At 40.5% G+C, this 26,696-nt stretch overlaps 1 protein-coding gene and 1 long non-coding RNA gene across 4 annotated transcripts in view; one reads left to right on the top strand and one right to left on the bottom strand.

Moving 5' to 3' along the window:
• Window positions 1-21,969, bottom strand: part of LOC122556728 (SH3 domain and tetratricopeptide repeat-containing protein 2-like) — an 80,742-nt gene extending 58,773 nt beyond the window's left edge. For all 3 annotated transcript variants that reach the window (XM_043703810.1, XM_043703809.1, XM_043703808.1), the window contains exons 1-2: window positions 21,356-21,969; window positions 17,563-18,232 (exon numbers count right to left, since the gene is read on the bottom strand). In XM_043703810.1, coding sequence (XP_043559745.1) covers window positions 17,563-17,869 — 307 coding nt within the window. In that variant the 5' untranslated portion in view covers window positions 17,870-18,232; window positions 21,356-21,969. The remainder of the gene's footprint in view (window positions 1-17,562; window positions 18,233-21,355) is intronic.
• A 124-nt stretch (window positions 21,970-22,093) lies between these two features.
• LOC122556729 overlaps window positions 22,094-26,696 on the top strand; it is a 6,879-nt gene continuing 2,276 nt past the window's right edge. The window contains exons 1-2 of the long non-coding RNA XR_006313636.1: window positions 22,094-22,195; window positions 25,728-25,917. This is a non-coding gene — a long non-coding RNA (uncharacterized LOC122556729). The remainder of the gene's footprint in view (window positions 22,196-25,727; window positions 25,918-26,696) is intronic.

Consider the following 26,696-nt stretch of genomic DNA (forward strand, 5'->3'; position numbering starts at 1 on the left):
ACTTGAATAACATTCAGGCTGCAGCTGATAATTGGTAAGTAACATTTGTGCCACATAAATCATAGCTAATGACTACATCAAGCAAGGGAAAGCTCAGCAATCTTCTTCTGACATTTAAAGGTCTGTAAATTCTCCGGCAGCTCATTAAAAATTCTGATTTGGAGAATTTTTGCCACACTGTCGTTATTTCAGAGTTGATACCTCAAAATTCCCTACGTAACACCATCTACAGAATACCATCATCCTAAACGTAAACAGTGAAAGAGCAAGTTGCCAGCGACCTCTCAAGGTTAACTAGGAATAGGAGTGAGACACAGCTTAGGCCTTTTCTCAAAGCTAGAAAATAATTTTCAAAAAATTCAAATTAAATTTTTTGAGACAGTGCCTTCATAACAATGCTTTCAATCTTTTTATTTATTTTTGAATATACAGGATGATATAAAATGGGAATATGTCACCGTAATGAAAATAATAAAGAGCTTTCCTTCGTCTCCAACCAAGAAAACAATTGCCAAATGTTCATTCATGGAAAAGACTGAGCTGGCCACAGTTGGCATTTTGAGGTCAGTTCTCTCTGAGCAGACCTTAAAATATATACCTCCAAACAAGAGCCAAATCATAAGAATTATTGCAATAATGTTAAAATTATCAAAATAAAAAAACTTCAATTGGTCAAGGTTCAAATATTTAAAATAACAATACCTGACTACTGATCAGAAACACAACCCAAGCCTTAGAAATTCAGGGTGGTTTCTTAACAGTAATAAATGAGTTATATTTACTCTGGCTCAGGCATTCACCTTAACACTGCTTACACTTAAATAAAGGATCACATTCTGGTTATCTCAGTTGACTGGATTGTGATCTCAAACTTTAAATCTTTGCATGATGCTTTCATGTCACTGTGTTCTCTAATCTTTTGACCAGAGACACATTTGGGTATTGCTCTACATATTACAGGAATGCCACTCCCTTATTTGACAAGACAGTCTTTTAAGGAAATGTTAATTCACTATTGGTTTCTGAACAATACAGGAATAAAGTCAACATGTAGCTAGTGGAAATTATATAAACATCTGCTTATTATACATTAGAGATTACAGCTACACAAGTGTGTTTTTCTTACAGGACTGTTAAGTATCATTTTAATTATCTTATATATACTTTAATTGAAACTTCTATAAAATCAAGAGACCAAACAGAGAAAACACGATTTGTTTTGAAAGAGATGAACGTTTGTTACTGAGGTTTTATAATTTTGCATTCTTCTACAATGTTTGAACACAGAAAGTGGAAGTTGTCTTGTTTAAAAGAATGTCACTGCACTCTCAGTAGTATGTGTAATGGCTGGGATGACAAAACAGAAAAGGTTCCACAAAAATGTACTTCTGTCACCAAGTGAAAACAAGGCATTTATTGATAAATTTTTCAGAGTTTGTTGTCAATTGTTAAGTTTATTTTTCACATTACTTGCTTCCACATTTGAAGGAAAAGTCTTTGGAGAACATGATTCTTGGAAAAGAAGACTAAATAGCTTAAAGTAGGTGCAGCAACTTCAAGGTATGAGGTTACAATATAAGTTATATACTGCTGCAGACAATACCAGTCAATCACACCCAATGCACTAAACAGAGAGATTACGAAAGATAATTACCAGGCAATGCTGGAGATAATTAACTAATAACCAAAATGTTCCAGTAAATAAATGACTGAATAGATTCTGAATACCTTGCAAATGCATTGGCTATAGACTCAGTTTAGTATTTATGATATCAATTTATATATTTTTTCGCTGGATGTTTATTCAAAGATCAAAGTCAAAGTTTAAATTTTATCCTTTCACCTTTTAGTACCACTGTGCTCATGGCCTTCAATTCTTAATACTGATTGCCCAAAACACTCTTAAATATTTTTTGTAAAATGTGTAGCTTTGAAAGATGGTTATGTTTAACCATTATATTTTAAGATAGAATGAGGAGGCAGATATGATTTTCAAATGTATGACAACAGGATCATAGCTTTACATCATTAAGTAGAATCTAGGAGAACCTGGTTATCTCTGCTTTTGCACACATTGCTGTCTGATTTTCCTGGTCTTGTTGTGAAGTAGATAACCCAGTCAGCTCAGACTAGCAATGATATCTTGACAAATGTAAAACCTTCACCACTGAATATCCCAATGTGTTCACATAAAGTTTAGTTTAGTCTTTTCTGGAGGGAATGCATCCTTCTGCATTCTTCCATAGAAAAGATATATTGAAAGTTCATAGGTTGACCTCTCACATACAACATGCAATATGGAGCCATTATATCAAACAACCTGGATTAACCTGAATAGGTGAGATAGTTAAATATTGGGTATCAGAATACATGATTGTCCCATGCCTGTTCTATTTAGGCAAGGAACAAACAGACATCATGCTATTTGCTCATCAACATGGTGTCCATATGGAACAGTGTTAATAGCTCTGTGAGAGGTCAGATATGCACACAGCTAGCACAACGTACAGCTAGCCTTACACTTCTAAATAACAGCATGCCCATCTTAAAGAGGAGTTTCCCTCACACAACAACAGCTCTTGCTAAGGTAACTGGAAGTCTTTCCTGAAAGAAAGGGGACAGAAAACAATAATAGGTCTGAGAGTTAAAAATAACACAGCACCATGTTATAGTCCAATAGATATATTTGGAAGTACAAGCTTTCTGAGCACTGCTGCAACTAGCTACCTGATGAAGGAGCAGCGCTCCATAAGCTTGTACTTTCAAATAAACCTGTTGGATTATAATCTGGTGTTGTGTGATTTTTAAACTTTGTCCAACCCAGTCCAACACCGGCATCTCCATATCAAGTCTGAGAAAGGACACCTATATTTTCAGAATTGTGATGGAGGCCTCAGTGATGACAGTTGAAAGGATAAGCCTGGTCATCTTTTCAATGGGGTGACTGGTTGTAGGAAGTCCTCAAGTCAAGCTGACAGAAGTGAACAGGAACAAATGGTCAGGCAGGCCAATTCCCATAGGCTTGGTTGAGAACATTTTGTTGTTTCATGGGGAATTCATACATTTAAAAAGTTCAATCTCTTCAAAGACTCTTACAAATCAAAAACAAATTTATCACTTTTCTCCCCCAACCATAGGTCATATATTTCCTGAGCCAGACCTTTGAATGTTCAGCTAGACACAGTATACTAAAGCCAAATGTATTCCTGTAGGTACAGACATGTGATTATAACAGTCAATGACAGCACCTTTTATAATTATACATACATAAAGAATTCAAGCACTAGGTGCAAGAATGAGTAATGACGTAAGGACCTCCACCCAGATTTCACAGTTCCTGACTTGCAAACAATTCAACTTTATTTTATTAAAATCAAACATCTGTCATTCCAATTATTAAGTTCCCACATAAGGTTAGGCCAACAGATGGATTTAATTTATTATACCTTCACATATCTGGACCATACTTGCTACAAATTGTCCCATCATTGAGATGTACATTGTCACTGTTCCTCTTCTCCCTGCACAAAGTGAATAACTTGCTGTGTTGTATTCTTTACCTCATCAAGCTTGTTGTTTTAAAGCTGCATTCATGCTTTTTTTCTATAGCCTCCACCTTCAGCTGTTTTAATCATTCTGATCAGTTTTTACCCTTTCCCATTGTTGCTTGTGAAGTTAATGCTCCTCGATGCCATCAGCTGTCATATTCATTTTAAACAAGATTAAGAGAAAGGAAGTCACTGTCTGCTTTTCTAACTTTAAAGAAAGACGACTGAGAAGTGGGACTCAATCCATATGAATAATGCAGAGTTTTTCACTGATGAGCAGAATGCAAATTATAGCCTACAGCATGATCCAGGTCTTTCCAGCTGAATTGCATATTTCATACTTGGACTGGTCATGCAGTATAATTGTTATCTTTTACATACCTAATTGACAGTGATGAATGTCTTCTTCCTGCTTCAAATCTGCACAGTTCTAGACTCTTCCAATATATGTCACCTGCTGGAACCTCACTGATTTTTCATTATTTTGATTTTATTCTACTATCAATTGTAGTTTGGACCTTTGAGCTGAGAAGTGTGAGCTGAAAATTATCTTTTGACTGCTGGCCATGACTAGGGTTAAAAAAAAAGTTTCTTTGTGAGGCCAAGTCTGGAAGTTAATTGCAGGTTGGTTCTTGATCAAAAAGGTTCTGCAGATGGTTTGAGATCAGGGATATGATTGTGTTTAAACACATACCAGATGTTGACCATTAATGAGGTCAAAGCCCAAGAATTGGTTCCAGAAACTCTGGGAGAGACTTTATGCTCCAGCAGATGGCAGATGTTGGATGGTAGCTGGCATCTCCTCGAGAGACAGTCAGTCTATCAGGAAGAAACCAGAGTTTTGAACAGGGTTTTGGACTCGTTCCTGGGAGAGGGAGTTTGGCTGTTGTTGTAACACCATGAAGAATTTAAAGCTTCCTCCTTAATCCCTCACTTTCAGCTATTGGAAGTTCAGAGAATAGAAACTAAATCATAAGTTCTTAGGATGGCACGATAGCTCAGTGCTTAGCACGACTGCCTCATAGTGCCAGGGACCTGGGTTTGATTCCAGTCTCGGGTGACTGTCTGTGTGGAGTTTGCACATTCTGCCCGTGTCTGCGTGGATTTCCTCTGGCTGCTCTGGCTGCCTCCCATAGTCCAAAGATGTGCAGGTCAGGTGAATTGGCCATGCTAAATTGCCCAAAGTGTTAAGTGCATTAGTCAGAGGGAACTGGGTCTGGGTGGGTTACTGTTTGGAGGTCGGTGTGGACTTGGTGGGCCGAAGGGCCTGTTCCACACTGTAAGTAATCTAATCTACTGCTGACTTCCCTTGACTGAGCTGAAAACGTGTGCCTTATTGACATCTTCAGAAAATCAATCAAGAAATCATCATCTATGACCGTGCAGTCATGCATTGTGAAAACCACTTAAGTCATGTGGCCGGTTCTATTACCATTTTATTTATCCCTTAACTGTTTGTTTGTCTGTTTTTTGTGTGAATGGGACTGAAAACAAAGATTATTGGGTTTAAACACAGACATCAATCACATTACTTTGTTGGTTATCTTGCTCTGCTAAAGTTACTGTATTATTAATAAATGTCTAAGTCTTTTATTTAAACTACAAACCAGTATTCAAAATTAATTATTTACAAAGTCTCAAATTGGTTATTCAAATGTCTAATTAAGAATATTTGGAATCAATTTTGAGGGTCTTTGAAGATATTAATTTTACTGTGTTACAGAGGTAGAAAGGCTGATTTTTGTTCAGGTGTCTGTCTCTATGTAGTCACACATGCAAAGAGCAAAGATTGGCATTTATATAACATCTTTCATGGCAGTAGAATATCTCAAAGTTCTTTACAGCCAATAACAACAAAATATTTAAATAATGCCTTTAATATAATGAAGTGACCTAAAGCAGTACACAGGTATATCATTGAAGAAAGTTTGACACCAAACAAGAAGATATTAAGACAATTGCCCAAATGTTAGTCAGAGTTGGGTTTCAAGAAGCATGATAAAGGAAGAAAGAGAATTAGAGAAACAGAGGATCCTACAAGGCCTCATCCATAAGTGACTCCTGATCCATAGCAAACTGATTAAGACAATAGACAACTGATTAACTCTTAAGACCCTCTGAAAGACTTATCAAGCCACTCAATTGCATTCAAGAAGATAGTTCACCAACATTTTCTGATGGATAATAGGGGATTATTCTTGCCAGTGACACTGATGTTTCATTTTTTTAAAATATCATGTACTGACAACTGGTGATTCTCAACCATTCATTTTAATGGACACAAAGTCTTAGATGGGGAGTTATACAAATTCAGTGTTCAAACCAAAATGTTTATCTTACATTTGTCTCATGGTTGTTATAGTCCTAAACAAAATGCCTTAAGCATTCAACTCAATTTTTAAGTGTCACGTATCAAAAGCACTAAATTACCAATAATTGACATTGAAGTCTGTTTTTCAGTGAATCTCAATGTCTATCTGAAAATGTGAGACATTTCTCATGATTTTTTGAAATGCACATCAATGGATGCATTTCTTCCATTGCTTAAATGTCAGTTACATAGATTATGCAAGCCAGGAACAATTGTTGAAGAGGAAATTAAATTAGGAAATGTGAGTTGCCAGAGGGAACTCAACAAGCTCCACATAACAAGTTGTTAAAAGAGAATGAAGTTCACAAAATTAAGAACACATTTGGATTGAAAGTCAATTTATCAAGAGAAAGATAAACTAACAAAAAAACGAAACACTGCATCGAGGAAACAGTGATTATTGGAACTTTGTTCTGACATCCCAGGAGATTATGACTATTTAAACAAGGTGGACAGCCTACTTCCTTCATAAGGGATATTTAAGAACAATTTTAGTCTCTTGGATATAATGATCAGTACTGAGAGGTGTCATTCAAAGTGACATGGAACAAATAAGGGATAGCCAACTGCTGAATTGCAATATGGATGAATTTTCTCTTTGATTTAGTAATGAACATTGGAACAGGAAATATGGAACATGAAGGTAATCAATGAGCTCTCTTTATTCCCTCATGAGACACTAGGCAGACTCAATGTAACAGAGGTACATGGGAGCCACTGTGGGAGAGGGCTCACAAAATTACATAGCCTTAAACAAATACACTTCCAGCATACGCTAGCAAATTGGAAAAGACAAGCTGATCACATAGGCAGGGGAGGGATGGAGGAAGGCTCACCCAAAGGATTTGGTCAGTCTATGAGAAAATGTTAGTTGGGCCAATCGTATTTCATTTATGAAGGGATGTAGAAACAAAAAAGCGGCAGAATCCATTTAGCCCAGACTATGTCCACCACTCAGAGAGCTGATGGCTGACTTAACATACTCACCTATGGATTACCAATTATCACTTTTTGTTAGATTTAAAATTAATAACTGAACCAGCATCAACTGCCATTTGTGCAAGCACACCAATATTCTACAGCCCTTTGCTTTTTGAGGTGCTTCCTAACCTCAGTCCCAAAAGGCCAAGTTCTAATATTTATACTATTCTGCCCCTGGAGTGTAGATTCTCAGTAATGTACATGCCGTTTCTTTCCATATAATCACTTTCCCTTAATATCTTGAAAACTTAGATCAAACATTTTCTAAACCAAGTATATCTAAAACCAAGTAGAATCCTAGTTTGTGTAATATCTCTTCATAATTCAATCCTTGTAGACCAAGAATCACGCTGATGAATATACATTGCACTTGCACTGAGATGAGGAAGCAAGTCTTTGGACTTTTGTCGTCTAACTTCCACCCTCTTGTATTCTAGTTCTCGAACTTAAAGCCTACTAATCCATTGCCTTTCTGGTACTTAATTCACTCTTAAAAATGCTTACAAATGGACTCTTAAAATCATTTGGTCATTCCAGTGTTTCACAATTTAGAAAGTATTGGGCTATATTTTCCCACTTCTCACATTTGAGATTCATGACATCTAACCCATTGCAACAGATGGCAGACTTTTCTCACACTATCTTCTGATCTTCATCTCAATAATTGTGGAACTGCTCTCTACGGTGCACATCTCGTGCAACTGCATAGCAGGACTATAGAATATCGAAGAGCATAGTATAGCAGCAGGTCCTTCAGCCCACCATGTCGGTGCTGACCATGAGGCCCATTTGCCTGCATATCCCTCTATTCCCTGCTTATTCCTGTGTCTGTCTAAATGCCTCTTAAAATTTCCTATCTTATCTGCTTCTACCACCTCCTCTGCCAGCACATTTCTGGTATCTACTTACCACTACAGTGTGGAAATAGGCCATTAGGCCCAACAAGTCCTAACCAACCTTCCAAAGCGTATCCCACCCAGACCCATTCCACTACCCTATTATGCTCCAGTTCCCCTGACTAATGCACCTAACCTACACATCCCTGAACACTTTGGGCAATTTAGCATGGCTAATTCACCTAACCTGCACATCTTTGGACTGTGGGAGGAAACTAGAGCACCCAGAGGAAACCCACACAGACACAGGGAGAATGATTCTATCTGTGTGAAGTTTGCACAAACTCGCATCCCTGGCGCTGTGAGGCAGCAGTGCTAACCACTGATCCACTGTGCCACCCACATCACCTTTAAACAACCCCCCGCCTGTTCACCTTAAACTTTTATCCCCTAGTATTTGACATTTCTTTCCTGGAAAAAGGACTTGAATATTCACTCTACCCATGCCTCTCATGATTTTATATACTTCTATCTGGTTGCCCCTCTCAGCCTCTGATGCTCTAGCAAAAACAAACCAAGTTTTCCCAATCTCTCCTTATAGCAAATACACTCTAATCCTGACAACATTCTCGTTTGCACCCTCTCCAAAGCGGCCACATTCTTCCTGTTGTGTAGCAGTCAGTACTGTACTACAATGCTCCAAATGTGACCTAACTAAAGTCTTATAAAGCTGTAACATGACTCATCAACTTTATACTCGATGCCCTGACCAATGAAGGCAGGCATGCTGTAAGCCTTCTTTAACGCGTTATCCATTTGTGTTGGCACTTTCAGGGATTTATGCACCTACACCACAAGATTCCTCCGGATATCAATACTCCTAAGTGTCCTTCCATTTACTGTATTCCATAAAGCCTCTTGCATTTGACCTCCCAAAATTGATCGCTTCACACCTGTCTGGATTAAATTCTATCCGCCATTTCTCCACCCAACTTTCCAACTGATCGATATCCTGCTATATCCCTTGATAGCCTTCCCCACTATTCACAAACACACCAATTTCTGTACCTTCTCCAAACTCACTAACCAGACCATCTACATTTCATCCAAATCATTTTAATATTTGCAAACAGCAGAGGTCCCAACACTGATTCTTGCAGAATACCACTGGTCACAGACCTCCAGTCAGAAAATTCCCCCTCCACAACTGCCCTATGTCTTCTATGATCAAGCCAATTTTGTATCCAATTTATCAATTCACGTGGATCCCGCATGACTTAATCTTCTGGATCAGCCTACCATCAGGGACCTTGTTAAATACTTTAGGAAATTCCAAGTAGACTACATCCACTGCCCTACTATCAATCATCTTTGTAACTTCCTCAAAAAACTCAGTCAAGCTTGTGAGACAATACCTCCCTTGCATAACGCCATGTTGACTATTCTTAATAAGTTCATTCTTTTCCAAATGCGAGTAAATTATGTTCCTAAGAATCATTTCCTGACCACTGATGTAAGGCTTGGCACCCTATAATTTCCTGACTTTCAATGTTGCCCTTCATAAACAAACAAACAACATTGGCTATTCTCCAGCCTTGTCTGTGGCTAAGGAGGATACAAGGATCTCTGTCAACTCCCCAGCAATCTCCCCCCTTGCCTTACTCAATATCCTGGAATAGATCCCATCAGGTTCTGAGGACATACTTACCAAAATATTTTTCAAGACACTCAACAAGTCCCTCCTTCTTAACATCAACATACTCCTCCCTAACCTTACCATCATCCATGCCCTTCTCTGTAGTGAATAGCAATGTGAAGTACTCATTAAATACCTCACCCAATCCTCACATAAATCTCCTCCAATGTCCTTGATTGGACCGGCCCTTTCCCACACTACCCTCTTTGTCCCAATATGTGTGTGTGTATATATATTGCTTAGGTTCTCTCCTGCTTCATTTATATTTCTCAAAAGGCTTGTCTGATTTCAATTTCCTGAACCTGACATATTCCTTTTTCTTTTTGACTAAACGTTCAATACCTCTTGTCGTCCAGGGTTTCAGAATCTTGCCATCCATATCCTTCATCCCCACGGGAACATACCAGTCCTGAACCCTGACCCAAGTTTGACTCTATCCTTGACATCCATCTGTCTGGAGGTTGCACATTCTCCCTGCGTCTGCATGGGTTTTCTGCAGGTGCTCCGGTCTCCTCCTCCAGTTCAAAGATGTGCAGGTTCGGTGGATTGGCTATTCTAAATTGTTGGTAGCATCCAGGGATGTACTGGCTAGACGGATTAGCCAGGGGAAATGCAGCCTGGGGGTGGTGGGTCTGGGTGGGGTGCTCTTCTAAGGGGAAGTGTGCCCTCAATGGGCCAAATGGCCTGTCTTTCCATACTGTAGAGATTCTGTGATGGTTCCCAAGATACTCCCCCACTGAAACTTCAATCAATTGGCCAGGCTCATTCCCCAATACAAGGAGGCAGAAGCAATTCATCGGCACTGGGACACTCCAATACCTTGGTTTCTGGTCCCATATTTAACTATCAGCTCTATAGCACTCCAGATGTTGCAAGTTAAGGATCGATCAGCGATTTTTGAGCAGATTTGTAGATCAGCCTGAGGTTCAGGTTGGAAGTTTGCTCGCTGAGCTGGTAGGTTTGTTCTCAGACATTTCGTCACTATGCTAGGTAATATCATCAGTGAGCCCTTGGTGAAGCCCTCAACGGAGGCTCACTGATGATGTTACATAGCCTGGTGATGAAACATCTGAGAACAAACCTACCAGCTCAGCGAGCAACTTCCAACCTAAGGACCTGTCTTTCTCACTGTTGTCCTGCACCAATATCTTCCAGGAAATACCTGAAAAAGTAAGTTAGCTCCTCAGTTTTTCAGCAAGTACAAGTGCTAGTGTGCATACTGCCAACCAGCAATGTCAGCCATACCTCTGGATCCAGCAAGCCTGCATAGAGATGGTCAACGCTGTGTCCCAGATTCAAAGCATGACTGACAGTTCTCCCACTTGACCCCATTAAAGACTGGTCCTCTTTCATTTTCAGACATGACCATTTGGTTCAAAACATATGCAGTGTTTGTTGTATAAGCTGCTGGCACATTCTGTAAGTGTGACACTGTGCTGTTGAGGGACATTTCTACACTTCCTTGGATGTTCAGTGCTCTGAACAGTGACAAGCTGCCTGCCTCTCCCTCTATGCCAAAAGCCAATGCAAGTCTTAAAGGCTCACAGTCTCCAAGAAAGCACAGCAGGAGTGAATGCCAGGAAGTGAAGCTAAAAGCGAAAAGTTGCAGCTTGCATAGCCAAAAAAAAAAGTTTACTTCACATGCAAAGTAACCAGACAGAAGCATTGTAGTCATAGGTGGTCCTGAGCTCCAAAATAAAGTCTTGAAGAGATGTGTGAGTCAGCCCAAGATTGGGATGACGTGGCAAGGATGGTGGTTTGCCAGTACCAACCTGTGTCGATGGAAGGTGGAGGAGGACAGTGTTGATGGAGCATATGGGGATGTTGTGATGTAGACAGACTCAGGTAATTAGGCACCAGGTAACTAACTTGCATGGAGAGGAGAATTGGAAGCTGCATTGAAATGAGACAAATGAGTCTGTCAATGAGATGCAAAGTGTGGAAGTCACTTCTCATTAGCGATATAGAAAATTTGATCTTTAAACCTTAAGAGGAAAATCAGATGGCCTAGTGATATTATCGCTAGGCTATTAACCCAGAAACACAGCTAATGTTCTGGGAATGAAAGTGTGGTGATGGAAAAATGTAGCAGGTCAGGCAGCATCCAAGAAAAGCAGGAGAATTGAAGTTTCAGGCATAAGCCCTTCATCAGGAATGACTCCTTGTAGAGAGAGAAGGAGAACTTCTTCAAGAGAACATCCTTGCAAGAGGCTTCACAGTAAGGTTAAAAGCAAGTAGAAGAAAGTGAGGACTGCAGATGCTGGAGATCAGAGTGGTTTGTGTGATGCTGGAAAAGCACAGCAGGTCAGGCACCTTCCAAGGAGCAGGAGAATGAACATTTCAGGAATGCCTGATGAAGGGCTCATACCCGAAACATCAATTCTCCTGCTCCTCAGATGCTGCCTGACCTGCTGTGCTTTTTCAGCACCACACTGATCTCCCGCATCTGCAGTCCTCACTTTCTCCTAATGTTCTGGGAACCCAGGTTCAAATCCCGTGACAGAAGATGGTGGAATTTGAATTCAATAGAGAAGGAAAAGAAAATCAGAGAAGGAAATTTGCCTTCCTCACCTGGTCTGACCTATATGTGACTCCAGAGCCAAAGCAATGTGGTTGACTCTCAACTGCTCTCTGAAATGGGTGTCCTAGCAATCCATTCACTTGTATCAGTCACTACTAAGTCTTTACAAAGAAATGAAACCGATGGACGACCTGGCATTGACCTCAGCATCAGAAAAGACAACAGCAAAAACAACCCTGTCAACCTTGCAAAATCCTCCTTACTAACATCTAGGAGCTTGTGCCAAAATTGGAAGAGCTATCTCACAGACTGGTCAAGCAACAGGCTAACATAATCATACTCCACTGAATCTTACCTTGCACACAATGTCTCAGACACCACCAGCACTCATTAAGAGGGCATCTATGCAGTCTTGACAAGACAGGTCATTCTCCTGTAATGCATTGTTGCATTCCAGCAAAATCTCACTTAATACAAAATCGCATAATAGAAATAATGGGGTCTGCGAAAAGTGGGGCTAGGGGCAGACTAGCAAGAAACATCATTCACGATCGCTCAAAAAACACCCAAAATTCTAACACAGACTATAGCACAGCCCGAAAGTAAGTTGACATCATACTTATTAATGAAATGAAAGTAAATTTAGCACAGTACATTTAAAATATGTAAGTAAGCTGCTCTCTGTCGAGTCCCTCTCACAGAAAGCTGCTCTGTCAGCAGCTGACAATGCGCATGCTCAGGATGGCACAGAGATTTCAGCGAGTATACCAGCGCATGCACAGAATGGCAAGAACACCCCGCATGCACAGAACGGCAAGAACACCCCGCATGCACAGAACGGCAAGAACACCGCGCATGCACAGAACAACAAGAACACCGCGCATGTACAGAACGGCAAGAACACTGGCGCATGTACAGAACGGCAAGAACACTGGCGCATGCACAGAACGGCAAGAACACCCCGCATGTACAGAACGGCAAGAACACCCCGCATGCACAGAACGGCAAGAACACCCCGCATGTAAAAGATCGGCAAGAACACCCCGCATGCACAAACGGCAAGAACACTGGCGCATGCACAGAGCGGCAAGAACACCCCGCATGCACAGAACGGCAAGAACACGCCGCATGCACAGAACGGCAAGAACTCTGGCGCATGCACAGAACGGCAAGAACACTGGCGCATGCACAGAACGGCAAGAACACCCCGCATGTACAGAACGGCAAGAACACCCCGCATGTACAGAGCGGCAAGAACACCCCGCATGTACAGAACGGCAAGAACACCCCATATGTACAGAGCGGCAAGAACATCACACATGTACAGAGCGGCAAGAACACCCCGCATGTACAGAACGGCAAGAACATCACACATGTACAGAGCGGCAAGAACACCCCGTATGTACAGAACGGCAAGCACATCGCACATGCACAGAGCTGCAAGCACATCGCACAAGCACAGAACAAAGAATGCAAACCAATCCTTGCTGGAATTGCGTTATGCCAATGGTGATAAATGTTCTCTAAAATACCATTCCCTAATTCTTCAGCAACATTATAGCCAAATCGCGCTACTGAAATGTGCGTTATACCAGAACTGCCGGTTTGCTATAGACAGATGCCACCAGCTTATGCATTATCTTACATAGTAGCACCATGGCAGTAGTGATTTTTAGAAAGTGTATCACTGACATAAAGGCTGGTTGGAAGGGATGTGAGAACAAATTTCTGTCTGACTTGAAACTAAAAAGTGATTTCGTCCCAATTATCTTTGTATATGTTTTGTCCCACTAGCAGGACAGACCCAGTAGAGGGGGCAGCACATTGGTATACAATTGAGAGGGGTGAGAGAGCAAGTTGCCATGGAAGTCCTCAACATTGACTCAAAATCCCATGAAGTCTCATGGCATCAGATTAAACATTAGTAAGGAAACCTCCTGCTGATTACCATATCATCCTCGGCTGACAAATCAGTATAGCTCCATGTTGAACAACACTTGGAAAAAGCACTGAGGATGGCAAGGGTACAAAATGTACTCTGGATGGGGGATTTCAATGTCCACCACCAAGAGTAGCTTGGCAACAGTACTACGGACCAAGCTGCTCGGTCCTAAAGGATGTAGGTTCTAGACTGGATCTGTGGCAGGTGACGAGGGAACCAACAACAGGTAAAACCATACTTGACCTCATCTTTACCAAGTTGCTGGCTGCAGACATTTCTGTCAATTACAGTATTGGCAAGAGTGACCGCCTCATTGTCCTTGTGGAGGCAAAGTCCCACCTTCACATTGAGAATACTCTCCATCATATTGTGTGGCACTATCATCATGTTAAAATGAGACAGATTTCAAACAGATTTACCAATTCAAGACTGGGCATCCATGAAGTGCTGTGGGGCATCAACAGAAGCAGATCCAGGGCTTCAAATGGGGTTTCTGGTTCAATTAGATTAGATTAGATTACTTGCAGTGTGGAAACAGGCCCTTCGGCCCAACAAGTCCACACCGACCCGCCAAAGCGCAACCCACCCAGACCCATTCCCCTACACCTAACACTACGGGCAATTTAGCATGGCCAATTCACCAACCTACACATTTTTGGACTGTGGGAGGAAACCGGAGCACCCGAAGAAAACTCACGCAGACACGGGGAGAATGTGCAAACTCCACACAGTCAGCCGCCTGAGGCAGGAATTGAATCCGGGTCTCTGGCGCTGTGAGGCAGCAGTGCTAACCACTGTGCCACCGTGCCGCCCCCATATGCAATCTAGTGAAGCTACAAAAAAGGAATACTTGCATGCCAAACACCATAAGCAGCAAGTGCTAGACAGAGCTAAGCAATCCCAAACCAACAAATAGATCTAAGCTCTGCAGTCCTGCCATATCCAGTCATGAACGGTGGTGGACAATTAAACAACTCACTGAAGAAGAAGACTCCACAAATACTTCCATCTGCAATGATGCAAGAGAGCAACATATCAGCCCCATGACATTTAATGGTGTTACCATCACTGAATCCTCTACTGTTAACATTTTGGGGCTTACCAGCAACTCAACTGGACTCGTCACATAAACACGGTGGCTACAAGACCAGGACAAAGGCTAGGAATGCTGTGGTCAGTAACTCACCTTCTGACTCCCTAAAGCGTGTCCATCATCTACAAGTTGCACGTCAGGAGTGTGATGAAATACTCCCCACTTGTCTGGATCAGTGCAGCTCTAAAAATACTCAGAAGCTTGACACCATCCAGCTCAAAGCAGCCTGCTGATTGGCACTTCATCCTCAAGAATCCAATCCCTCCACCACTGACCCTCAGTAGCAGCAGCTTGTTCTATTGTAAGATGCACAAGAAATTCACCAAAGATTCTTCGACACACCTTCCAAAACCATGTCCAAGGGCATCAGATACCTGGAAATATCACCACCTGCATGTTCTCCTCCAACTCACACACTATCATAACTTGGAAATATACTGACGTTCCTTTCATGTCATGGGGTCAAAATCCTGGAATTCCCTCCCCAAGGGCATTGTGGGTCAACTTACAGCACATGGACTACAGCAGTTAAAGAAGGCAGTTCACCACCTTCTCAAGGGCAGCTAGGGATGGGCAATAGATGCTGGCATCTAATGACATCCACATCACACAAGTGAATAAAAAAAAGATAAAGAGCAAGTGGCACCATTCCAAATACAGCCATCTCCAGGCAAACATTACAATCTATTTTTTTCCCTGGTTGCTCACAACACTGTCCAGGCGATCAATTTTCAACACTGAGAGTCCTGTACAACCCAGCAATGTTGGCACCCTATTATGGTGAGATCAAAAAATGCTGGGCATCACAGCGGGTCAGGCCGCATCCATGGAGAGAAAGCAAGCTAATATTTTGAGTCTAGATGACTCATCATGAAGAGTCATCTACACTCGAAATGTTAGCTTGCTTTCTCTCCAATGATGCGGCCTGACCCACTGTGATCTCCAGCATCTTTTGCTCTCAGTACAGATTCCAGCATCTGCAGTAATTTGCTGCACCCTATTATGGTGTTACATGCACCAGCCTTGATTTGAAAGTCTTCCTTGTTTGGAAACAGCAACAACACTAACAGCCAATTGAAGCAGGCAAAGGAATAATGGATGCAATAATAGATAGCTTTAATTAAAGAAAATGTTTCTCTACCTTAAGTTATGAATAATTAAACATAAACTTTGTTACTTCCTATCTTCCAATTAGTGAGATTTGTTCTCAACAAAACAGTAGAAGTCGACAAATTAAAAAAAAACAGAATTGACAGTGTGCCATTGCTTATCTCTAATTGTGAATGCTAATAATTTGAGTGAAACTAAAAATTAACACTGAAAACAATTTGGCATTGGTGAATATCATATTCCTAATTTTATTTTTAACTGAATAGCACAATCAAACATAGGGCTGCCAATTATGAGGAAAGATTAATTCTTGTCAATATTTATCACAATTTCAGTTATAATCTCTGGTTTCATTCTCGGAGTATGTTTCCACAATAAAAGCAATATTTTTCCCTATTATGAACTTTACTTATAGACAAAGGTCAAACTATTACTTCAGAATATCACTATTATTGTAGTCATGATTTGGAGATGCCGGTGTTGGACTGGGGTGTACAAAGTTAAAAATCACACAACACCAGGTTGTAGTCCAACATGTTTAATTGGAAGCACACTAGCTTTCGGAGCGACGCTCCTTCATCTATCACCTGATGAAGGAGCGTCGCTCCAAAAGTTAGTGTGCTTCCAATTAAACCTGCTGGACTACAACCTGGTGTTGTGTGATTTTTAACTGTTATTGTAAGTAGAGAAGATTAAATAAATTAATTGTTGTTTGACACAGAAGAAGCCCTTTTCTAAATTTCAGTTTTGTACTCGGATCTGTACTTGAAAAAGAAAGGCATTTACTTTTCAAAATAAGAGTTGGTTACTCTTTGTGTATCTCCATCAGAAAATATTAGAAAGAGATTGCAAATATTCATAAGCACATATTAAACCATACGTTTATTAAATATGAAGCCAGAAACAAATAACCAATCAATTTGTGTTACTTTCATGGGACCATCAAAAATCATATGTAACTAATTTAAATGTGGATTATGTTAAGTACTGAACTCTACGCATGTAATGTTTAAACAAGTTGCATACTTTCTGAAATCAAAGCACATCATCACAATGGTGCTGCTACTCTGAATCAACAATGGATGTTCATTTACATAATGAAAATACGTTTTACTATTTTCAAGTTAATACTTTTTCTTTCAATGCAACGTAATTATTTTCTCCCGTGTTACTTTCAATGTAACTGATTGCAAAAGGTGAGTAGAAACTAAAAGGTCAGCTGATTGAAAAGAGGGCCAGGGAAAACAGAGGCCAGTGAATTATGCACCTTGTCATCTTGCCCACCTGTCTTCCTCTGTTGCAAATGTAGCGAATACCACCATGTCAAAGTGAGGTTCTTGAGATCCTTGAGGTGTTGCTTAACACTGAGTTTGCAAACATGAGCAATTTATTATCTTATGAGCTAGAAAATTGCCACACAGATTATTTTCTCAGATTTTGCAAAATTTAGTTTGGTTACATTACCTGGAGCCACTGCAGTGGCTGTGTTCACACCAGTTCCCTCAATCCCTCCAGTTTGGTTTACGTCAGTTTCACACTCAATTGTTTCTTCTGAATTACTGTTGTTTAGATGCATGTTACAGTTCAGCACCCTGTCACCGAGCGGATCTGTGTGTCTTGCAGTTCCTGGTAGCAGATCCAAGCTATTGTTATGGCCCTTTGTTCTGTTTTCCTCTTTAGCTGATTCCACAACATCTGACTTATACCGGTTTTTATTTGCAATATAAACAGTTTTGGGCCCATGAGACTGTTGGCTTTCTGTTTTCTGCATTTGTGGTATTTATAATTAGCCATTAACATTAGAAAACATACTGATATTGATTAAGTTTACTCCCTTGGTGGCACTTAAGTGGTTGTTTTAGCATAAGTGATTACCAGAATTTGATTTTCAAATCACTTCCTCATTGAGTAAAACTTAGATGATTGTAACTTGTGTCATTAGGTCATGAATTTCTGATATATTTAAAAGGTGCACAGGCAGCTGCCTTATTCTCCAGTATTTTCATTAATTAACCTGTCACATTATTCTTGAAGTCTTCCTTTATCATTCAGCTGGTATGTTCAAGTGTTTTCTGCTTCAGTCTTTATGTCTAAATATCCTTTAACTTGAAGGACTGCACCATGAAATTTGTATCTGCAAGAAAAAATGACTAATTAGTAAATTATTTAATACTTATTTAATGACTTAGACAATACATTGAACTGTCTCAGTTCTGGAATTCAAATGGTTAAATCCTCAATGCTCAGTTCGAAAGTCATGGGTCCATGTTGGGAAGTGTAGTCAGCCAAATTTCATAACCTCTGTCTTGAGGGAGGTAAGAAATAACCTTGCTACATTGCAACAGCATTACTAGCCACCTGACCACAGAGCTGTGGTGATAGCAATTATGAAGAAATTAAGCTAGTGTCCCACCTTCTAAATTCCTTATTAAAAGGGCGAGGAAAGAGAAACTAGTGAAGGAATTGGAATAATTTCCACTCAAACGCAAATTCTTATTCTTAGTCAAAAGCTCAACTCTATTGAATATTTCTCTGAAGGCACACTCAGGAATAGCTTCTTTCTCCGTTAAAGTAGATCACTAATGAAACATCACAATCCTCTGCAATTCTACCTTGCCGCAAAGTATACGCTGTTTTCTTAAGACTTTGCAGTTTTCCATAAAAATACAACCGGTAGTTAAATGCAACCATGAGCAAACTTGAGTTTATTTTTCTTCAAATGTTTTTTGAGTGTATATTGGCACAGAATCATTGAAGTACCTACAAGAAACTTGTGTTCATGTGTTTATTCAAAATGGTTAAAAATTTCCTTTCCACCCTTTGCACATAGCTGCTGTTTATGTGTCAGCCAGTAGAAGTTGCAGCTGGAATAAGACTAACATGGTGTTTTTGTCCAAGATGCTATTTTTGCCCTTTTCCCATCACCAGCAAAAAGGTACCTCCCAAATAAAAAGCACAAGTAAAAATTCCGTGCACACCAATATGGATTTTTTTTCTTCCAAGTCTATCCAAGCAGAAAGTGGAAAAGGACAGAAATCCTCCACTTGGATGAAGGCTCAATTTGTATGACAGCTCCTTTTATGCTATTTTTTTACTGACAAATTTATTGACTTAAGATAAATGTCATGTCAGGGAAGAGTTTTTGGGATTACAAGTGGCTTTTGGTCAGCAAAATTACACTGATGACTACAAAGATATCATCTCAGTTATCATTCAGCACACAATTTCTGCAATTCTTTCTCCAGAAAGTCAGCCTTTCCTCAACATTCCAAACTGAAGGCAAAAAAGCAAAACACAGGGCAAGTGGGGCAAGTGTATGTGGTTGATGGTGGGAAGGATGGGTAGGAAGCTTGGTCTACAATCTGGCTTCCCACTACTACCTTCCACCCTGTAAATCAACATATGCCCACTTGGCGCTACATGAATTCTACCACGCGCCAAATAAGTGTTATTTGCTACAAAAGGAAGTAACTCAATATCCAGAGGAAAGTCACAGAACAATACCAACATCTTTGACCCATTATTCTGCACCAGTTCTCAAAATGGGCTCACTTCTCAAAACCCCGCACATCGTTCTTGATCCTCGAATTCCCTGTTGAATACCTCAATTGAATCTGCTTTCACCATAATCCTAAACTGCGCATTCCAGATCACAACTACTCATTGTGTAAAGTAAAAATTATCCTCATAATTCTTTTAGTTTTGTTTCACTAATTGCTTTACTAATTTATTTTTGAGTTTTTCTTTTCATAAGTGGGGACATTTTTCATTATTTATTCCACCAAGCCCTCAAAGAACATTTTGGCCAAAGCACCCTGTGAAATACTACATTTTGAGCATCCACTGTGTATGCTCAGTGCTGATCATTTGCTGAGTGTCCAACACAGAATGAAAGTTACAAGTTTGGCTCCACACATGAAAAGCACTTTAACCAAAATTAGTTGAGATTTGCATTCAAAATATGCATAAGATGAGTGTTTAGTACTAATTGCTCTTGAAAAAAAGACTAGCATTTAAAAAGTGACTTTCACATCCTCAAAGCACTTTATAACCAATTAATTACTTTTGAGGTGGAATAACTGGCATCATGTAGGCAAATATAACAACAGATTTGTACATACAAACAGCAAGGAGATAAGTGAGCATTCTGTTACTTGCCACCTCATTCAGGATGTGGTGCTGGGCAAGGGCTATTTGAGGTGATACCCTGATACCAAACTTCCATTGTGTTTTCTATGTCTTGGGACTTTCTAGGGAATTGTAGGGAAATACCACAACAAATTATCTACAGAAGAGGCACTGTTCTTAAATAACAACAAGGTCTATTGCGTGATAAGTATAGATAATAAGTATAGCTTTATTTGGTCAGGAATAACCACTAGGACCTTAGGGATCAGATACAGTTATGCCTGTTCCGTCTGCAATTAGAACAGAATGTGAAAAAACTGCATGTGTTATCAGTAGAATGGGTGCAGCCAATGTAACATGAACATTAACTCTTTCAGAACCATTATCTTATTCAACAGAAATAGTCCACTGAAATTATTCTATTTACTTCATGTTTCACAATTGGCCTCAATCTAATTTCTTATTTTTGGCAACACCTCTCTCATTAATAAATTAGGATGTCAGTCTAACCAATTTGCATAAGATCTGGGACTTGAACTCATGACTTTCTGACTCAGAATCATGGATGTTATCTTGAGCAAAGCCAACATTTAAACAGAATTTATAAGCTTTCCAGCTTCTCACTGAACATTTATCATCTTAACAACCCCCAGCACAGAAAGAGACCAGTCAGCCCCATCCAAACCTGCAATTTCCCCAAAGCCTTACAAAGTTGCTAAACAATGACTTCAGTGAAATATTTAGATAAAGCAACCTAAAATAAATCCCTTTTTTAAAAAAAAAGTACTTTCATTAATTTGTCTTAATTACTAATGATGTGGAGTAGATTGGAAATAGAAACCACTCTGATTACAATGCAGTGATGGCTGGATGTCCAGCTAGGTGAAGCAGTAACAGACTCCACAATGATAATGTTCCTCTTTAATGTTGTATCCGGAAACACTGTCTAACCCATTTGAGAAATGACCACTGGGACAAAAATGTAGAGGGCTGGTGGTCACATCAGGAGCCTCGAGAGGGATAGGGAAATGCCGAAGATAAATGATCAAAAATGTAGTTAAACAACATACTTTTTTTGTTTAAAGTACAAATTTTGATTAAATTATTTTCTAAATAAATCAGAACTGACCTTGACTTTCAAGCTCCGTCTCATCTTCACTGAAGCAAGTTCAACCGGTCCAAAGAGAAGCCTGTTGAACGATTAACAATTTGTGTTATTTCCTTACATCGCAGCCGCTGTGAATGAGGTTAATTGTCAAACGACTTCAGTCGGATGATTGTGAAAACTGCGACAATGGTGCATTTCCAGGCTGTCACGGATAGGTATGTGGGAGGTGCTGAGCCATGTATTCCCTGGCGCTCGCTGGGCTTTTTCAAAGGCAACAGGAGAAAGAAGCGGCAGTCACACTGATTTAAAAATCGGTTCAAGGTGAAGAACTTGTACTGCTTCAGCTCTAGAACAATGGGGTTTAATAAACTGCAGAGTTGTCACTGAATCTGCTCTGCCCGGACCAGCGGCTCCTCCAGATTGGGAAGGACACTGAAAAGCTTCACAGAAACCGGAAGCCAAATGCACCGATTAACAGCAATTTTTTTTCCTCTGAGATTTCATCATTTTAAAATAAAATGACGTAAAGACACTTGATCCTCCTCATTGGCACACGAAATCCGAGATAACACATCTCAGCTCTCATTCTCTGGCCGGATGTCCTTATCTCACCTTTATTATACAGCGAAAGGCTCTTCGTGCTGTTGCCCCACATGAAGAGAGGGTTAGTAATGTGTGTCAGCATCGCAACTGCAAAGAAACAAACGTAAATGAACTCTTGTTGAAAGATTTTTTTAAAAAAAGACTCCACATTTATGCCCACTACCATGTAATTCAATTGTGCTTCCTTCAAAATTATGGAATTTCGTTTGGAAGTGACCGTGTTTGCACAAGTTTCCTCGTTCTTCTGGGACCCGTCAGGTATGTATGTTTCTCCGCCCAGAAAACTGGTCGCACCTCTCCTCTGCTGTCGGAATTTCGATTTGCCCTGAAGCTTTATCGCATTCAGTCGAAACTGGTATGTTCGATAAGAACAGATACACAGAACCATCGAGCAGCATGAGGACGTCCCTGAGCACTGGCTCAGGGGTTAGTATTACTTTTCGGAGTGTTTTTGCTTTTCGTATGAATGAAACAATCTACAGTATAAGGATCCTCGAAAGTAATGAAGAGTATAACCATACGTTGGGACACATTATTAATAAAGGTATAGGGTAATCGAGTAAAGCAGAACAGATGGTTGTGATATTATATGTATCTATGATCAAGCAAGTAACTTTCGCAGAGTTAGGTTATTGTGTTAGTGTTACATCATTAGAGTGGTGCTGGAAAAGCACAGCAGGTCAGGCAGCATCCGAGGAGCAGGAAAATCGACGTTTTGGGCAAAAGCCATTCATCAGGAATAGATTCCTGTGTCTATTCCTGATGAAGGTCTTTTGCCCAAAACGTTGATTTTCCTGCTCTTCGGATGCTGACTGACCTGCTGTGCTTTTCCAGCACCACTCTAATCTTGACTCTAATCTCCAGCATCTGCAGTACCCACTTCCACCTTAGTGTTAGATCATGTCAAGTGACATTTTTGTATCTGCACCATCTTGACTAGTTGCCTCTGTGCTTTGCAATTCAGCAGCAAAGTGAATTTGGTAAAAACAAGGACTGCAGATGCCGGAAACCAGAGTCTAGATTGGACTGGTGCTGGAAAAGCACAGCAGGTCAGGCAGCATCTGAGGAGCAGGAAATTCGATGTTTCAGGCAAAAGCCCTTCATCAGGAATAGAGGAAGGGAGCATAGGTGGAAAGGAAGATAGGCAGGTAGTACAGGTCATGGGGACAGTGCTGAGTTGGAAGTTTGGAACTGGAGTGAGGTGGGGGAAGGGGAAATCAGGAATCTGGTGAAATCCACATTGATGCCCTGGGGTTGAAGTGTTCCGAGGCAGAAGATGAGGTGTTCTTCCTCTAGGCATTGGGTGGTGAGGGAGCGGCAGTGAAGGAGGCCCAGGACCTCCTGGAGGGGGAGTTGAAATGTTGGGCCACAGGGCAGTGGGTTTGATTGGTGTGGGTGTCCCAGAGATGTTCCCTAAAGCCCTCTTCTCGGAGGCGTCCAGTGTCCTAAATGTAGAGGAGACCGTATCGGGAGCAACGGATACAATAAATTATATTGGTGGATATGCAGGTAAAACTTTGATAGATGTGGAAGGCTCCTTTGGGGCCTTGGATGGAGGTGAGGGAGGAGGTGTGGGTGCAGGTTTTGCAATTCCTGCGGTGGCAGGAAAAGGTGCCAGGAGGGGAGGGTAGGTTGTTGGGAGGGTGTGGACCTGACCAGGTAGTCATGGAGGGAATGGTCTTTGCGGAAGGTGGAAATGGGTGGGAGGAAAATATATTCCTGGTGGTGAGGTCCGTTTGGAGGTGGCAGAAATGTCAGATGATGTGGTTTATACGAAGGTTGGTAGGTGGAAGGTGAGTTTATGGACACCCCCATGCCCCGCTCATTTATCTCTCCACCCTGCAGGCTCCCTGCCTCTATTCCTGATGAAGGGCTTTTGCCTGAAACGTCAATTTTCCTGCTCCTCAGATGCTGCCTGACCTGCTGTGCTTTTCTAGCACCACTCTAATCTAGAGCAAAGTGAATTTGTCAGCCAGTTTGAGTGTACACTATAGCAATGTACTCACTTTGTCATGTATTTCATTGGCCTCTAAATAAAGTCTTCAGACAGCTTTTCTCAGTACACATCAGTCTCAATGTTCATTACACCAGAATTAACATAATAGACCAAATTTTCTGAGGAGTGGCAGTCTCACATCCTCTTTTTTTTTGTGTACAAGAAGATGGAGCTCTGCATTTCTGAGGAGATTCCACTCCAGCCTCCCTCAGAAATGCAGATTGTACTTCCACTCTGACAATTCTTTTGTAGTGCAGACTCATCAGAGGAAGATAAGTTCCCCATCCCCACCCTTTTTATCGCAGTCAGATGCCATATAAAGTATCAAGTGAGCATAGGATGCATAGAGTATAGTGTCAGGTTGAAATGTGACAAGGAGGCCTAGTACGTAATGCAGTGTTAAGGGTAGGAATGGGTGTGTTGGAAGGCAAGTTACTCTCTGGAGAATCCCTAACTTATGACTTGCTATTTTTCTCTGATTATCGGGTACAGTTTAGTTTCTGCTCAATAGTAACCCCTAAGATGTTTGTATTGGGAGCAGTAGTAATGGCAATGAGGTTGAATGTCAAGGGTCAATGGTTAGATTATCTCTTGTTGGTGATAGTCATTGCCTGGCACTATTATGGCACAAATGTTACTTGCCACTTATCTGGGCAAGTCTGGATGCTATCTTGCATACAGACACGGACCGTGAAGATCTGAAATAATGCTGATATTGTGCAATCATTAGGAACCACCCTCGCTGCTGGCCTTATGATAGCAGGCATGTCATTGTTGAAACAGCTGAAGATGTTTCAGCTGAGGACATGACACTAGGAATAACTGCAGTGATGTTCTGTGGCTGAAATAATCAGTGAAGGTCAATCATAAGCTGTTTCATTTTTGCGAGATACGATTCAAACCAGTGAGAAGTTTTCTCTGCAACTCTAGTTTTCTTTGGACATTTTAATGTCATATTTAGTCAAATGTTGACTTGCTGTCAAGAGAAGTCACTCCTGTCTGAACTCTGAAGTTCAGTTCTTTTCTTCCAAGCTTAGACCAAGGCTGTAATGAGGTCAGGAAGTGAGTGGCCCTGGCACTGATCATATCTTGATAATCCATGAAATAGCAGAGTGTCTGCTGTGGCACCAAGGATTGCAGACTCACTTTGGTCGTAGCTGAGCAGAACAAATTAAACGTGCTATAGCTGGTGACAATTGGCTACAAGAACTAAAATGCTATCATTAGCCAGTGACCTAAACACATTAGGTAGGTCCCAGAACATGAGCATTCCTTTTGGTCATATAAATACGAGTTAGACCAGTCAAAAAAGTGTTATTTTCAAGAGTAAGCAAGTGTTTATTCCCAAATTTTACATCAAGACAGTTTGATCCATCTCCAAATTAGACACATGGGTGCAGAAAGAACGAAAGACCTGGCATGAATATCTGTCTATTCCCTTGGCATCAATAAAAACCCAGATACATTGTGTAAAGATCTTTTTATTTTCCTGTATTTGTGCTTATAGACTGAAATTGGGGAAAAAAAGTGTTTTGAAAACAAATATGTGGAAAGAGTTGCTTGCCCATTTAAAAAGCAAGTTACTAAAATTCATGATGTTATGTTGACACTGCTTCTTTGTTCATGCAGCTTGTAAACAGGTTACATACAAACCAGCTTACATGCAAAGTCAGATTCAGTCATGGAATGATACTCAGAAAATGTGCTCAAACCAAATTGTACAACATTGCTATGAGCAAATATGTTTTGAAATGGAACAGAAGGTATATTTAAATAGCATTTGACTCTCCACAGAAAACTAAGATGATGATTCAGAAAGTGGAAGTCTTACGTTAAGTCCAGATAAAAAAAGATGTGAATGATCCACACCAATCTACAGAGCAGACAACAAACACTAAGGTTTTACAGTCATATCCCGAGAGCTATACAAGAAATTGGTCTACTCTTGTTATATCTGGAAAAGTGTTATTTCAATGGATATTGAGTAAGTAATTACCTGCTATTTTTGAAGTTCTTGTTTGTACATATTTCCCATGGGAGAAATTCTTTGAAGGAAAAGGGGTGATGTTGTAATATTGCTTAGATCTATGGTCAGAGAAGCATGTACCCTTAAGAGACAAGCGATGTCATGTGTGTGCCATTATGCTATGAGCTACACTTGCATAAAGATATCAGTCCCATCTTGAATAGATATTTTTGTATCCTATAATCTGTCAGGAAAGTTATGTTCTGTCAGGAATCTGTCAGGAAAGTTATGTTCATCAACCAGTTTGAGCTCACAATACCAATATCTGTAATAGAGTAGGATTGTGTCACAGTGGAAGACATGAGTAATATCCCAACAATTAAAGGGAGTCAGGGGGCTGAGTTGAGTATGGTTGCCATTACAAAAAAGAAAGTGCTAGAAAAGCTAAAAGGTCTTAAAATTGATAAATCTCCTGGCCCTGATGGGTTACATCCTAGAGTTCTGAGGGAGGTGGCTGAGGAAATAGCGGAGGCGTTGGTTGAGATCTTTCAAAAGCCACTGGAGTCAGGGAAAGTCCCGGATAATTGGAAGATCGCTATTGTAACCCCCTTCTTCAAGAAAGGATCAAGACAAAAGATGGAAAATTATAGGCCAATTAGCCTAACCTCGGTTGTTGGTAAAATTCTAGAATCCATCATTAAGAATGAGGTTTCTAAATTCTTGGAAGAGCAGGGTCAGATTAGAACAAATCAACATGGATTTAGTAAGGGGAGGCCGTGCCTGACAAACCTGTTGGA

This window comes from Chiloscyllium plagiosum, chromosome 14, assembly GCF_004010195.1.
Source record: "Chiloscyllium plagiosum isolate BGI_BamShark_2017 chromosome 14, ASM401019v2, whole genome shotgun sequence".
Classification (NCBI taxonomy): Eukaryota; Metazoa; Chordata; class Chondrichthyes; order Orectolobiformes; family Hemiscylliidae; genus Chiloscyllium; species Chiloscyllium plagiosum.